Source organism: Anolis sagrei, chromosome 1 (genome assembly GCF_037176765.1).
Source record: "Anolis sagrei isolate rAnoSag1 chromosome 1, rAnoSag1.mat, whole genome shotgun sequence".
Classification (NCBI taxonomy): domain Eukaryota; kingdom Metazoa; phylum Chordata; class Lepidosauria; order Squamata; family Dactyloidae; genus Anolis; species Anolis sagrei.
In genome coordinates this window covers 260,386,408-260,399,702 of record NC_090021.1, presented here as the reverse complement: position 1 = coordinate 260,399,702, position 13,295 = coordinate 260,386,408, and the positions used below count along the sequence as shown (strand labels likewise).

Genomic DNA, 13,295 nt, shown 5'->3' with positions numbered 1-13,295 from the left:
TAAAACCCTCTCCCAAAGTGGTGCATATCTACTTTTACAAACATGTTCCTAAACAATTCCAAATAACATTTTCATTCAGATCCTGCCAAAACTTTCCCCCTGTCCCCAAGCTATTTAGAAAAGAGTTGACGAATTAAGGTCATAATGACTCTGAATAGGATATACAAATATGGCAGCCAAGGGGCCCTTTCACAGAAGACATTGATGGCATTATAGTTCCGTTATAACTCTTATGCCAACAGTCTATGGAATCCTAAGATTTGCAGTATATGGATTGTTATTTAGTTCCCACATCCTACAAGCTATAATACAAAACTGTAGAATCTCACAGGAACTAGCCATGGTTCCTAATGTGGAGTCATAGTACTAGAATTATAGTGTAAAAGGAACATAGATCCATAGTGACTGCCATTTCTTTCACCAGCAGTGAATGAGCCACTAAACTTTGCACACCTAACACAGGTAATACAGGGGAACTTGGCATCCATTCACGTAGATATAGAAATCTGTGAGTGCTCTATTCCCATTATATATAATGGCACAGAAAAAATGGTATTCCTTATTTAAATTAGTAAAAATCAAGCTTTAATTTTTGGATTTTTTAAAAAATGTATTTTTTCAAACTCTTGATGTTTGAATTTATGGATGCAGAATACTAACATACGGAGGGCTAACTGTATCATAAGAAAGAGATGAATGTCTTACAAAAGTGAAGTATAGGAAGTAAAATATAAGTTTAACTGACAAACATTTAAACCTTCCCCTTTTTCCAAATTAGAAAATTATTTGCACATGTTTATATCTTAATAGATCTATGCACACTCTCACATGAATATACAGTATATGTGCAGTCATGCTTGGTCCTTCATCTTGAATAGTGGTCTGTTGCCATTCCTCTAAGATTTAATCCTCTTGTTGGCAGCATCTTGTCTCTAATTAAAGGGCTGAAGCTAATGTAGCCTTACACTCTAGAGCAGTTAAATCACAAACATGTTAGGTAGACAGCCTAACTAGCTTCCTCCTGCTGAGAACCATTACAGTCAAGCCTCTATCTCGTTAAATAGACATTTTGTTCATACTATCAAGTTTTATTCATACTATCAAGTTTTATTAATAATTGTTCCTTCTCTCCATCCATGAAACGTATTATGCTATGGCTCTCAACCTGATATTCAGGTACCTTGAGGGGGTTTGTGAGTTATCTGCAAAAATAAAATCAAAGAATGATATTTTTCATCTTTTAATTTCCTTGCTGATACTTTGAAAATTGTGTTAAGGTACTTTTCCGCTGGGGACAGAGCCCATAGCCTTCATCAGATTCTTAAAAGAATCAATGAGCCCGAAGAGGTTTAGAACAAGAGTGTCAAACTCATTTTTGACGAGGGCCACATCAGGCTTATGGTTACTTTCAAAGGCCTATTTGCAATTGTAGGACTGTGTAATTGTAGCTAAGTTGCACTGGCATTTAAAGCCTCATGGGTCACATGGCATTATGTGATGGGCTGAATTCGCCCCACAGGCCTTGCGTTTGACACATGCAGTTTAGAAACTCTGCTTTATGCCATGGACATGGATATCTGTGATGTCAGTGTTAAGCTTATTTTGTAAAATAATAATAATAAAAACAAAAACCTATACATTAGTCATGATCGAAATGCCCTATGATCATCTCATCTGTTTTTTTTTTTTTTAAAAAAAACAACAAAATATCAATTCTATTTTGGCGTTGTCATTCTTTGATGAAATTCAAAACAAACATAGCTTAGGTTTTGTGGAGGCAGAGTGTGTAAATACTTGAACTGAATGAGGAATTGTGGTGGAAAAGATCTTTAGTTACCCATCCTTCTATTGCCCTTGCTGCCACCGCAAATCTATCACTGCAATTCCTTTCCCAACAACACCAAGAGCCTTCAAAACAGGGTTGAATTCTACAATAGGTTTAATTTTTTCCTCATCTGTTACCATGAAAAATTGCATTGACTCAAAAGAATAGCTTGATCTTGCACTAATATGGAAAAAAACCCTTTCCCTTTAGAACAATAAGAGAGTACTCTGCCTAGCATGCTCTGCTTGGAGTGCCCATGGACTGATCCAAAAATTTGGGCTTGACCCAACATCAGTTATTGTTTGTGCTTTCTGCCAATTCTTCCATTGGGAAGTTGGGTTTTGTACTGAATTGTGGAATAGGCTGAAGTAACAAATGTCCTTCATATAACTTCTGCCTGCTGTGAGGTTCAGCTTAATCAGAAAAACCACCCACCTAATTTTCCTCTGAGTCCTAGATGCCTAGTCTCAAGCTTTCTGAAGTTTACAGAGAAGTTTGTGGGCTGCTGAGAGTGCTTCCCCCATTTTAGGGATATTTCTTTAGTGAGTTGGTTTTTTGAGGATTTACTTTTAAAGCTTGCCTAGAAAGAGGAAGCTGCCAGGAAAAGGAACAGCGGGTGGCAAATGAGCCAGTTAGTTATGCTATAGCGTGTGAGAACTACACCCAATGAGGCCCCAAACCCATTTTTGGAGAAGAAAGACTTGTTTCAAAGGGAAGTTCACACTTCCAGGAGTAGTGATTCTAGCATTTCAATACATATTTTGCAGGATTGGCAGGTATGGAAGACGCATGTCACCTGCAGGCCACATGATTTACACGCCTGACTAAGACAGATATTTGACAAGTTGAATTACCCAAGATTTATTTTGACAAATGCCATATCCTAGTATAAGCCACACTTTGCACAGCAAGCTGCTGAAAGATACAATCACCCTTAAATATCATGAACCTGATGTGAAACAACCTATTGTTCCCTGAAATGGTAACTTCAGATGGCTTTGTTTATACTCAATAGTATAGCCAGCATTTATAGACAAATTATAGTTCTTATGTTGAGAACATTAGCAAAAAACAAATAAAGCTTTCCAAATTTCTTAATCTTGGGAATCTACATTTAAGAGCAAAGCAGTATACTATGATCGCTAGCAAGCTGAGCTAATACATACACACCTTTCCTGTTTGATTCCCAAGATACATATTTATTAAAGGTATGTTGTATAAATACCTCAGCTTTAACATGAATGAAACATCATAATTGGGATATCCAAATATGAAAAAATGGTCCGAAACATTTTAATTGACTTATTTATCAATTACTGTGAGAGTGTCTGTACATTTTATTTAAATGCAAACATTATGTTGAGTACGCACACTTTAGTGTCTGCAAATTTATAAACAGATTTGAGTTTAGTGCCAAAAATTGAAGAAAATTTGGAAATGGCATTGCTGTAGTGCTGACAAGTAAAGCCCATGCAATTACGCTGTCAGTGAAATATGGATTGCAAAATAAGAAATAATGACCACTATATAACAGGTGGCTAGTGTTTTTCGGTCTCTGTGCACAAAACTCCATTTCCTGCCCAACATCTTGAAGATATTATAAACCAAAGAACATAAATAAAAAAATCAAAAAAAAATCAATGCACCAAAAGGTGTGATGGGCTCAATATAAATCTCTGCTGGAAAATTTCCTCATTTTTGATGGGTTAGGTCTCTCTAATAGCCACCAAGCTCCTGCTCTGTCAAGATTTAATTCCCCCAGGAAGCAATTTCTGTAACTAATTACATATTTTGTGGTGGCTCTTTAAGCAAAACCAGAATAGAATATAATACTGACTGCTTCTAGCAGCACAGTTGTGTCATTTTGTATATTTCCTTATCCAAGTTTAGATAGCAAGTGCCATATCCAATGGTTTTCTTTTGCCCATAGAAAGCCCTTTGATCCATAAGAGCTTTCCATTAATGGAAGTAATGTATTCTTTTCCTAATTGCTTGAGACAAGAGTTTTGAAAATGTAGGTCCTCACAAAAGTTCAATGACTGTAGAAAATCTTAGAACATGCTCTGTTTGGCCTCATGATTGATCTATACGATATTAAGAGAGCATTCTAGAACATGAAAAGTAAAGACCAAGGGGGAAAAAAACAGGATAAAATTGGGACCCCTCCTTGGTTTTTCCTGTCTGTCACCACAAACTTTATTTCTTGGGGGAAAAAATGAGAAGTTGGATTATAGAATATTTTGTTTTTAGAATGGTGAATAAAACATTATAAACAAGTTGCTTATATATTTACTCCCTGCAAATTATTTCTAAAACTATGTAACAGGGACACGTTTATGTAACAAGGTACAGTATCTGTTCATTGCAATTCTTGGCCTTGGTTTCCTTTCTAAGTATCTTTTTGGGGGAATTCATGTTTTATGTCTTCTTGGCACTGTGGAGAACTAGAGGAGTGTGGTTTTACCCTCCATTATTAATGTTGATTTTTGGGGTCTGCTTTAATAAAATAACAGAACCAAAAGGTTCCTTACAGTTCTGGTCCTTGCAGCTCCATTTCTAATAACAAATACATATTTTTTAAATAAAACCATTTGCAATGTGTAATTATTGCTTATAGTATATTTTTACTATACCAAGTATTATAATTTTATGCTAAGCAAAACTGTTTAATTGTATTGTATTATGCACACAATACATCCTATGTTCCCTTATCTGTGAGGAACGTATGTTCAGCTGTTGACATGCCTTGATCTATCTGTCTGTCTATTAAAAGTCAGTTTGTATGTATCTATGTTTGTTTGTAAGTATTTTCCAAGATGACCCCCACTTCCAGAGAGCACTGTATCTCTCCCCAAAAACAGATTTAGAACAAACTTGGTAAACAGACTGGATTGATTTTTTTTTTTTTGAGGGGGGGGAGGGTTGACTCTGGATACTGTGACTTTTATAGTTTACCCACATCTAGAGAGCACTGTGAAACCAAATGACAATGGCACGCTCACCCAACATGGCCAACTTTGAATACTAGTGGGGTTTGATGAGAATTGACCCATGATGTTGGGAGTCTTATGCATTTTCTAATGGGGGCATTTAAAAAAAAAACATGAACACAGGGATCGCTAGTAGAATATACAAGTTCCCTTCAAACTCTTTAAAGGTCCAATCTCTCCCTTCCCCACTCACACACTCTTTAAAACGGTTGCATAAAATCAACTTTTTTAAACAAAATAAGATGGTGACAATTTTTAACAAATTTTACATATTTAAAAAATTATCTATAAATAGGCATCATACAAATTTGATGTAAAGTATTTTATCTTTTTATACAAAATCTTTATAATTTGTTTAAATAAAATTTGATTTTTTTTGTTTTCAGCATTTGTTTATACCTATTTATTTATTTACAGTATTTATATTCTGCCCTTCTCGTCCTGAAGGGGACTCAGGGAGGATCACAATGCACACATACACAGCAAACATTCAATGCCATTTTAGACATACAAGTCAGTCAGTCAGACAGTCAGTCAGTCAGACAGACAGTCAGACAGACAGACAGACAGACAGACTTCCATTCAAGGCAAAGCTGACAAATGGTTCCAATCCATAATATTTTTTAAATTGTTTTTAAATTGTTGTAAATTGTTTTTAAATTGTGTTCGATTTTAGCCTGTTCTTGTAAGCCACTCCGAGCCCCAGGGGAGTGGCAGCATATAAGTTTGAATAATAAATAAATAAATAAATAAATAATATACATGGTAGGTAGCCTCCTTGTCATTCCAAGTCATTTGCTGCTTCCCCGTTTTTACAAGCAGCTTTTAAACTCCAGAAGAACTCAGAAAGGGTGGTAATGAAGCCTTACTGTGCACACATCTCTCCAAATGACTATCTGGATCAAGGATTATGTCAACACTTCCTCTCTCTTTGATGATCTGGAACAAAGCTATATACAGATCCACTTCAATGCCTAGCCTAGAACTGACATTTTTGTAAGGCATTGCCAATGATAAATTTGTAACTGCTAAAAAAGGAAGTGCTAACTTTTGTGTGCTGGTATTCTTGAGAGAAAGACGAACACCACTTTTTTGCCACCTTAAGCTTTCACATCCAAGGTCTCTGGGTTTCCCCTTTAACTTTAAAATTACAATGGATCCTATAAATATCTTATAAACTCTAAATCTATCACTGAGGCTATTGCTCCCACCACAAAGACAGGATGAGATTTTCATTTTCTCCTCTTTGCTAACACCAAGGACATTTACAGTTATGGGGGAAGGTATCTCTCTGCTAACATTGGTCATGCCTTGAATCCTGTAAGAACCTTAAACCTAATTTTTTAAAAGGCGAATTCTGTTTCTCTAGTTCCTGTAACTAAGGTGGACAGACACATGCATACTCTAGTGTTTTCCTATCTCTCTGCAACCATTTTTGCCTCAATCTTACTATTTTTTTCTTGTGACAGCAGTCCCTTTGAAGAAGCTTTTTTCTCCTGAGAAAGCATCCAAGAAGAGAGATGGCCAGTTCTAGATGAATGGTGAAGCCATTAAAAACAGCAATTTTTTTAAAATTAGGATTCTCCCTTCTCCACTATAGTTCACCAAGCAAGGGAAAGGACACAACCACTGTTTACAGACAACAAATTCTGAAATTAGGACGTTTGCATTAGTTAAATTTGTTGGCATTCTTAACCTATTCTTGAATTAACAGTTTTCTATGAAAGATATTTCTGATACACAAAAAGGCAGCTATCTACTTACGGCAAGGAGTATTTCGATAGCTCACAATTTCCGGAAATGTCATGAAAGCAGACATCATTGGCTGGTCATTTTGTTTTAGTTCTTCCTCAGCCATCTGGTCAGCCCAAACTACAGCTTTCTCTCTGTGAATTAGCTGTTCACATTCCCTGAAGTCATCCTCAATGACACCATTTGCTAATCCGGCATTTTTCAAAGCAACATACTGCTTTCTTAGAACTGGCAGTGCAGTACTTAGTATTCTAGAGGAGGAAAAAAGAAAAAGAAAAAGTGGTATAGTTATAAACTTAAGAGAACATTGTTCGCAGCTTGGGAGTGATCCTGGACTCATTGCAGGTTCGCAGCTTGAGAGTGATCCTGGACTCATTGCTGAGCCTGGAACCCCAGGTTTCAGCGGTGGCCGGGAGAGGTTTTGCACAATTAAAACTCATGCGCCAGCTGCGCCCGTTCCTTGGGAAGTCTGATCTGGCCACAGTGGTCCACGCCCTTGTTACATCCCGAATAGATTACTGCAACGCACTCTAGGTGGGGTTGCCTTTGAAGACTGTTCGGAAACTTCAACTAGTCCAACGGGCGGCAGCCAGATTAATCACCGGAGCGTCATACAGGGAGCACACCACTCCTCTGCTACGTCAGCTCCACTGGCTGCTGATCCAGTTCCGAGCACAATTCAAAGTGCTGGTTTTGACCTTTAAAACCCTCTACGGCACCGGCCCAGTGTACTTGTCCGAACGTATCTCCCTCTATGTACCACCACAGAGTTTAAGATCTTCTGGGAGGCCCTGCTCTCGGCCCCACCTTTATCACAAGTGAGGCTGGTGGGGACGAGAGACAGGGTCTTCTCAGTGGTGGCCCCTCGCCTGTGGAATTCACTCCCCGGGGAAATTAGGTTGTCAACATCTCTCCTCTCCTTCAGGAGAAAGCTGAAGACATGGATATGGGACCAGGCATTTGGATAGTCTGGCAGGGGTAACAAGGTAATGATGACTAGAGTTGGAAAGGTCTATGGCAATGCTAAACGGATTGACGGATTTTAGAACACGATGAACGCTGGCTACAGAGCGGTTTTAGTTGATATTGTATTGTTTTATATTGTACTGTATTGTCTGTTTTTAATCTATTGTGTGATTGCTATTGCATTTTATTGTAATTGTGGACATCGAATTGTGCCGGATGTAAGCCACCTTGAGTCCCCCCTAGGGCGTGAGAAAGGCGGGGTAGAAATGACCGAAATAAATAATAAATAAATAATTGTGTCTTGGTGTCATACAAATTTATTTAAGTAACAAGCATATAAGTATGAACACATATACACTCTCTGCCTAGAAAACTTACACAAGTTGTAATATCAGGAATATTAGGCAAAGGCTAAAAGTCATGATGACTATGTATTACTTCTGAAATTTATGATAGCCTATGTTACTCTTAATTGTTATTTGCTGGAAAATAGCAGAAAGAAAGGTAAAGTGATTGGTCATTTGTGAATTTAAAAGTTACAGGAGTTACAGAGACATTTTGAAAGGAGTAGAATTGTCTTCTTTGTGGAATAAATGAGTAGAAAAACAAACACTGCCTTTGAGATTTCACACCCATAAAGACAATAGTTCATCATATTACCATTTTCATAAATGATTAAAATAACTACAGCTCATATGTACATCTAGAAAGTTTTAAAAAAAAGAAAATAATCAAATATGAGATTTCAAAATAGACTTACTTTTCTGTCTGTTTATATTGCTGTTCTTGTATGGATGCTAGAGTCCTCACGTAGTCAATCTGAGTTTTCAGGTCTTTAACTTCTAACTTCAAATGGTGGCAATGCAGATCTTTCGAAAGCTCCTTCAAGAGAGAGTCAAATTTATATCAGACATATAGAGCCAAACCCACAAATAAGAATCCTATTACTCCAGGAACAAACATACTTGTTTAAAGAAATAACCACAACCCAACCGACTACAAAGGAGTTAACTGCATTTTCAGGGCTAGTCCAAATAGGCCTAAACCTCTCTCTCTATAATGAATGTTAAGCATTTGAAATCTTCCCCACAAACACAGTGAGGAGAAAGACAGCAACTTAAAAAAAAGTATCAGTGTCAGAGCACAATAAAGAACAATGGCTCTTCAGCAACTTTTGCTCTATGTTAACACTGAATGTATTTCTCAGTGACAAAATGAAAAGATGCAGTTTACTTGAGGAATATGGCCATCGTGATCCAAGAGGCGCATTTCATTTTCCACTCTGTGCAACCAACACATGTTGTCCTCGAAGCATTTAATCGCCACCTCTTTTTTCTTCTCCATATGTAAGCGACGGGTTTTGAGCAACGTAATCCTGTGATCATGTTTCCCTGTTGCCTATAAAGACATTTCTTTATTAAAATTTACAGTCAAGTACAGTACTAGCTACTTTGGCAAATGTGTGGCTACTACTTGAACCACATTGTGTGTGGAAAGCTTTGCAATAACAATAACCTGTGTTTAAAACTCAGGAATAAAAATGCTATTAATAAATAGGTTCAAGGTTAGGAAGAGAAAAATGCTTACAAACTTCAACACACACTTATAAGGATAAGAACTGATGATTCATTTCTCATTTTCTGCAGTTATTAGAAAGCTATTATGAAGTCGTGGAATGCTGTACTTTCTGAGTGAACGAATCAGTCATAGAACATTCGACAGTGAAGAGTAGCGAAAGGTCTGTTTGGCTGAGGGACATCTTACACAGGCCTTAAGAGGCAGAAATCGTCATGCTGATACATAACAATAAAGATAGAACCGGACAAAAGAGGCAGCAAGTTCTTGTAGCCAGATGGCTAAAGGGATAAGGAACAAGGCTCACAGAGAGCTGAGAAGCAGGATTTAAAGGAAAGGTGATGAGAGATGACAGGCAGCCTAATTGAGGACTTGGTGACAGGACTGTGAGACTAGAATTCCCTTTGCCAAAGAGATGGATTTTGCTTTGACACAATATAAACTGGATAGAGAAGGGATTCCAGCAAGATGCCTTCACACATCAAAAGCACATATGAAGGTTTCATCAAGGATTTTCATGCCTGCCACTATGTATGCTGATACAGTAGTCTCGCTTATCCAACCTTTAAAACATGATGTTGGGGAAAATGCTGGGGAAAATGGAAGGAAAAAGGAAGAGGGGCAGACCAAGGGCAAGATGGATGGATGGCGTCATTGAAGTGACTGGATTGACCTTGAAGGAGCTGGGGGCGGTGATGGCCGACAGGGAGCTCTGTCGTGGACTGGTCCATGAGGTCACAAAGAGTTGGAAACGACTGAACGAACAAACAACAAATGATGTTTTGGTGATCAATTTGTAAAATCTTAATGCAATTTGACATTTAATAGGCTTTCCCTTAATCCCTCCTTATTATCCAACATTTTCCCTTATCCAACGTTCTGCTGGCCCGTTTATGTTGGATAAGCGAGACTCTACCGTATTGCAATCCTACTTTGTTGAGTTTCCAGGAGCTGTATGAAGCAGCCCAGTATGCATCAGGTTGCTTTATATGGCTGATAGTAAGTGCTGTGTATAGCACATGAGTTGCCAATGTAGTGGTGTATACATATGTGTATAAGTGAGCATGCAAATTCCTGAAATCCTGCTATGTAGTGTTTGCATATATGCATCCTTCAGATTTAAAAGATTTAAAAATGACATTGTTAGCATCACAAATGTGGAACGGAGACACATAACATGTGTCAGATATTAGATTTAATAGAATTAGGAAACATGGCAGAAAAGCCAGAAACACAAACTGCTTACCTTTTCCAATTTCTCTGGAGAGCTTAGAATTTCAATTTGTTTGTAGCAATGTTGTCGATAATTGGTTTTCAGAGCATTTTCTTTAAGTTGCATTTCCAGTTTGAGGAGCTCATCCCTGATTTCCTCTCGATTTGTAAATACACACTTCAAAACTTCTCTATATCTGTCCGTTATGTAGACAAAAAACAGTTGCAGAAATGCGACTCAATGAGGAAGCGGGATATGTTTGAGATTGCAACAGAAAACAATTCTGGTCATCATACGAAAAGTTTATTGTGAAATTTAATTAGTACCTATGAGCATTCTGCCCTTTGGACTTGTCTATATATTGAATTATCAGAGCCTTTATGAAAGTTATGAAATGTGGAGCTTATTTGCAAAAAGTCCTAAATCCATTTGAACAAATTTTACAGAAATAATAATAAAAAATTTCTGAGACTATGCATTATTTTGCAATAAATTGCAATTTTCTAAGCCTTGTACCAAAGTGATTTGATACGTTTTGATAGTTTTGATATGCAAATAATATGCTACTCCTAGCCAATAAGGTGCTGCCACATATAACACATTTCTCTAGACTGGTACCATTTGGAAATAAATTTATGCATTTATTTATTTAGCGTATTTATACCCCACCCTTCTCACCTTTTAGGAGAATCAGGGAGGCTCATATATATAGGCAACAATTCTATGCCATAAAAACTCCACATTTTTTTTTATGAAGCAGAAAAAAATATGTTTCACTTGATAGAATCTTCCAGTGTGGTTTTTATCTTTATTCCTGTAATTGACCCCTCCTCTCCCGGCTTTTAGCTGCGAATGCTTCTGTGTACATCTATGCAAATACTTTATACTATGGCATCATCTTATAATTGCACTGTAGTAACAACACACATCTCTAAGGAAAATTAATAACTGACACAACAATATTAATCCTAAGACATAATCTAGGATCTCATGCTTTGATGGCATTGTATGGGAAAATGATTCAAGCCAACAAACAGCTATATGTTTTTTTTTAATTTACCATTAATCACTTGTTTACTGTTTACATCTAACTGAAACATTTAGTTCTAGGAATATAAACAGCCATTTAGTTACTGGTGTGTCTAAAAGCAATAATAAAAAATCTAGCATAATTTAAATGCATTTAAAGTCCAAAAGTTTTGAAACAGACAAAAAGCCATTACAGTTGTTCCTGTAAGCAATTCACATCTTTCTAGTAATCACTCTATTAACAATATGACCATCATTCTGGACAACTGAAGTACCACTTTTCAAAGGTAGCTCCATGGCAGATACATCACATGATCCAGATGTGACGTAAATAAATTTTGACCAGATCTGGAGCTTTTATGTGCAGGTGCATTAATCTAACTTGAGAAAAGACACATCAGACCACAGCTGACTACCTGTGAAACTCCTATTTGTAGATTAATATGATCAAGAAAAACCCATGGCTATATTGTATGCATTTCCAGGAGAACTGTCAGCCCGACTCTAATTATGGAATACGTCTTAAATTAAAGAGCAAGATCAATTCATTCCTTTGCAGAATTAAACAAAGAATAAATCACCCCCTTATGGAATGCATTCTCAGAATAATGGAGTGATTTATTATTTGCTTAATTCTGCTTCCATTGCGGAACCTCAGGAGTTTGTTACTAAGCTTTTGAAAGCAATAATGCTTTTCCACCATACTACTTGCAAATGGATGGGCATCTGACTGTAAAGATTGGCAAGGCACATCATGACTTATTGGCGAAGAAGAAAAAAACAAAACAAGAGACATTTCAACAACTTCATTATCTACACATTAAGCACTCAGGTAGGAACTGTTTGTGCAGTACATTTTTACAAGAGACCATAATAAGTATGTTTTTACCTTGATATCTCTGCCTGTTGTTGCTTTGTAAAACTATCTGTTTCATGGTGATTGGAAGCAAACGCTTTATTCAGCTCATATTCTCTCAGCTTTTCTTTCAGCATTTCATTCTGAAATAATGTGACAGTGTATTTCTTATAAGAGTGGAAGAACATGGCTTGTATTCTATTTTTAGTTGCTCATATATATTTTTAAACAGCTATTATAATAGCCCAGTCAAAAATACCTCAGTGAACTTAATAAGATGTGGAATCCTTGGGTTCTCTGGGAAATTGTTATATCATTTTGATGCACCACAATTAAGACTTTTGATAATATGCACTCTTGGCAAAATTAACAAGGGTACTAACTAGCATACCTCCTTCTTTAGTTCCCCACAGATCTTCACATATTGACTTATATGGCTGTCCAAACTGACAACATTGCTCTTCAGCTGTGGAGGAATGAAAAGTTGAGTTTCAGCATAAAGTCTTTAACATAATTTGTCTTTCATTTCCTACCAGAAACATTTCTTACATACAAATATAATCTTATCAAGGACATCTGACACTAGTAACTGCTTGAGTTTTGAAACTCAACAGCTGGCATCACTTTCTGAGCTCATGTCATGGGCGATTCCTCACTCCTTCTTGACTGCAACTTTATGTGTCTCCCATAAAGCCTTTCTGTATTTGTCTTTAGGAAAGAGCTTGGGAAGTTATTTTTAGAAAGGATGAATGCAATTATATCTGAAGCAATCCATAACTGCAAAGTTGAGGATGCATTCATACGCACTGTTGTTCAACATGACTTTACAAATGTTGGACAGTAGCTCAGGTGGAGATCTGATGGCTATCAAAACAAACGAGTATTTTTTTCCACTTTTCAAACAACGAAAAGAAAAGGAGGATGGAAATAAGTGAATTCACCCACTTGGAAAATTATGATATTGTTGTCTTAAAAGTCCACTATAAAATTACTACAGAACTATTTCAAAATATAAGCCAGAGAGAGTATAGTATGAGGGATAGATGGAGGTATTATAACATGCTTATTTCAAATACCAGTTCAGCTTTA

General features: G+C 36.9%; 1 protein-coding gene across 2 annotated transcripts in view; it reads right to left on the bottom strand.

Moving 5' to 3' along the window:
• Window positions 1–13,295, bottom strand: part of LOC132769280 (kinesin-like protein KIF18A) — a 52,898-nt gene that overhangs the window by 24,871 nt on the left and 14,732 nt on the right. For both annotated transcript variants that reach the window (XM_060766093.2, XM_060766084.2), the window contains exons 8-13: window positions 12,598–12,672; window positions 12,240–12,349; window positions 10,355–10,517; window positions 8,767–8,931; window positions 8,294–8,415; window positions 6,580–6,818 (exon numbers count right to left, since the gene is read on the bottom strand). In XM_060766093.2, the coding sequence (XP_060622076.2) occupies window positions 6,580–6,818; window positions 8,294–8,415; window positions 8,767–8,931; window positions 10,355–10,517; window positions 12,240–12,349; window positions 12,598–12,672 (874 nt within the window). The remainder of the gene's footprint in view (window positions 1–6,579; window positions 6,819–8,293; window positions 8,416–8,766; window positions 8,932–10,354; window positions 10,518–12,239; window positions 12,350–12,597; window positions 12,673–13,295) is intronic.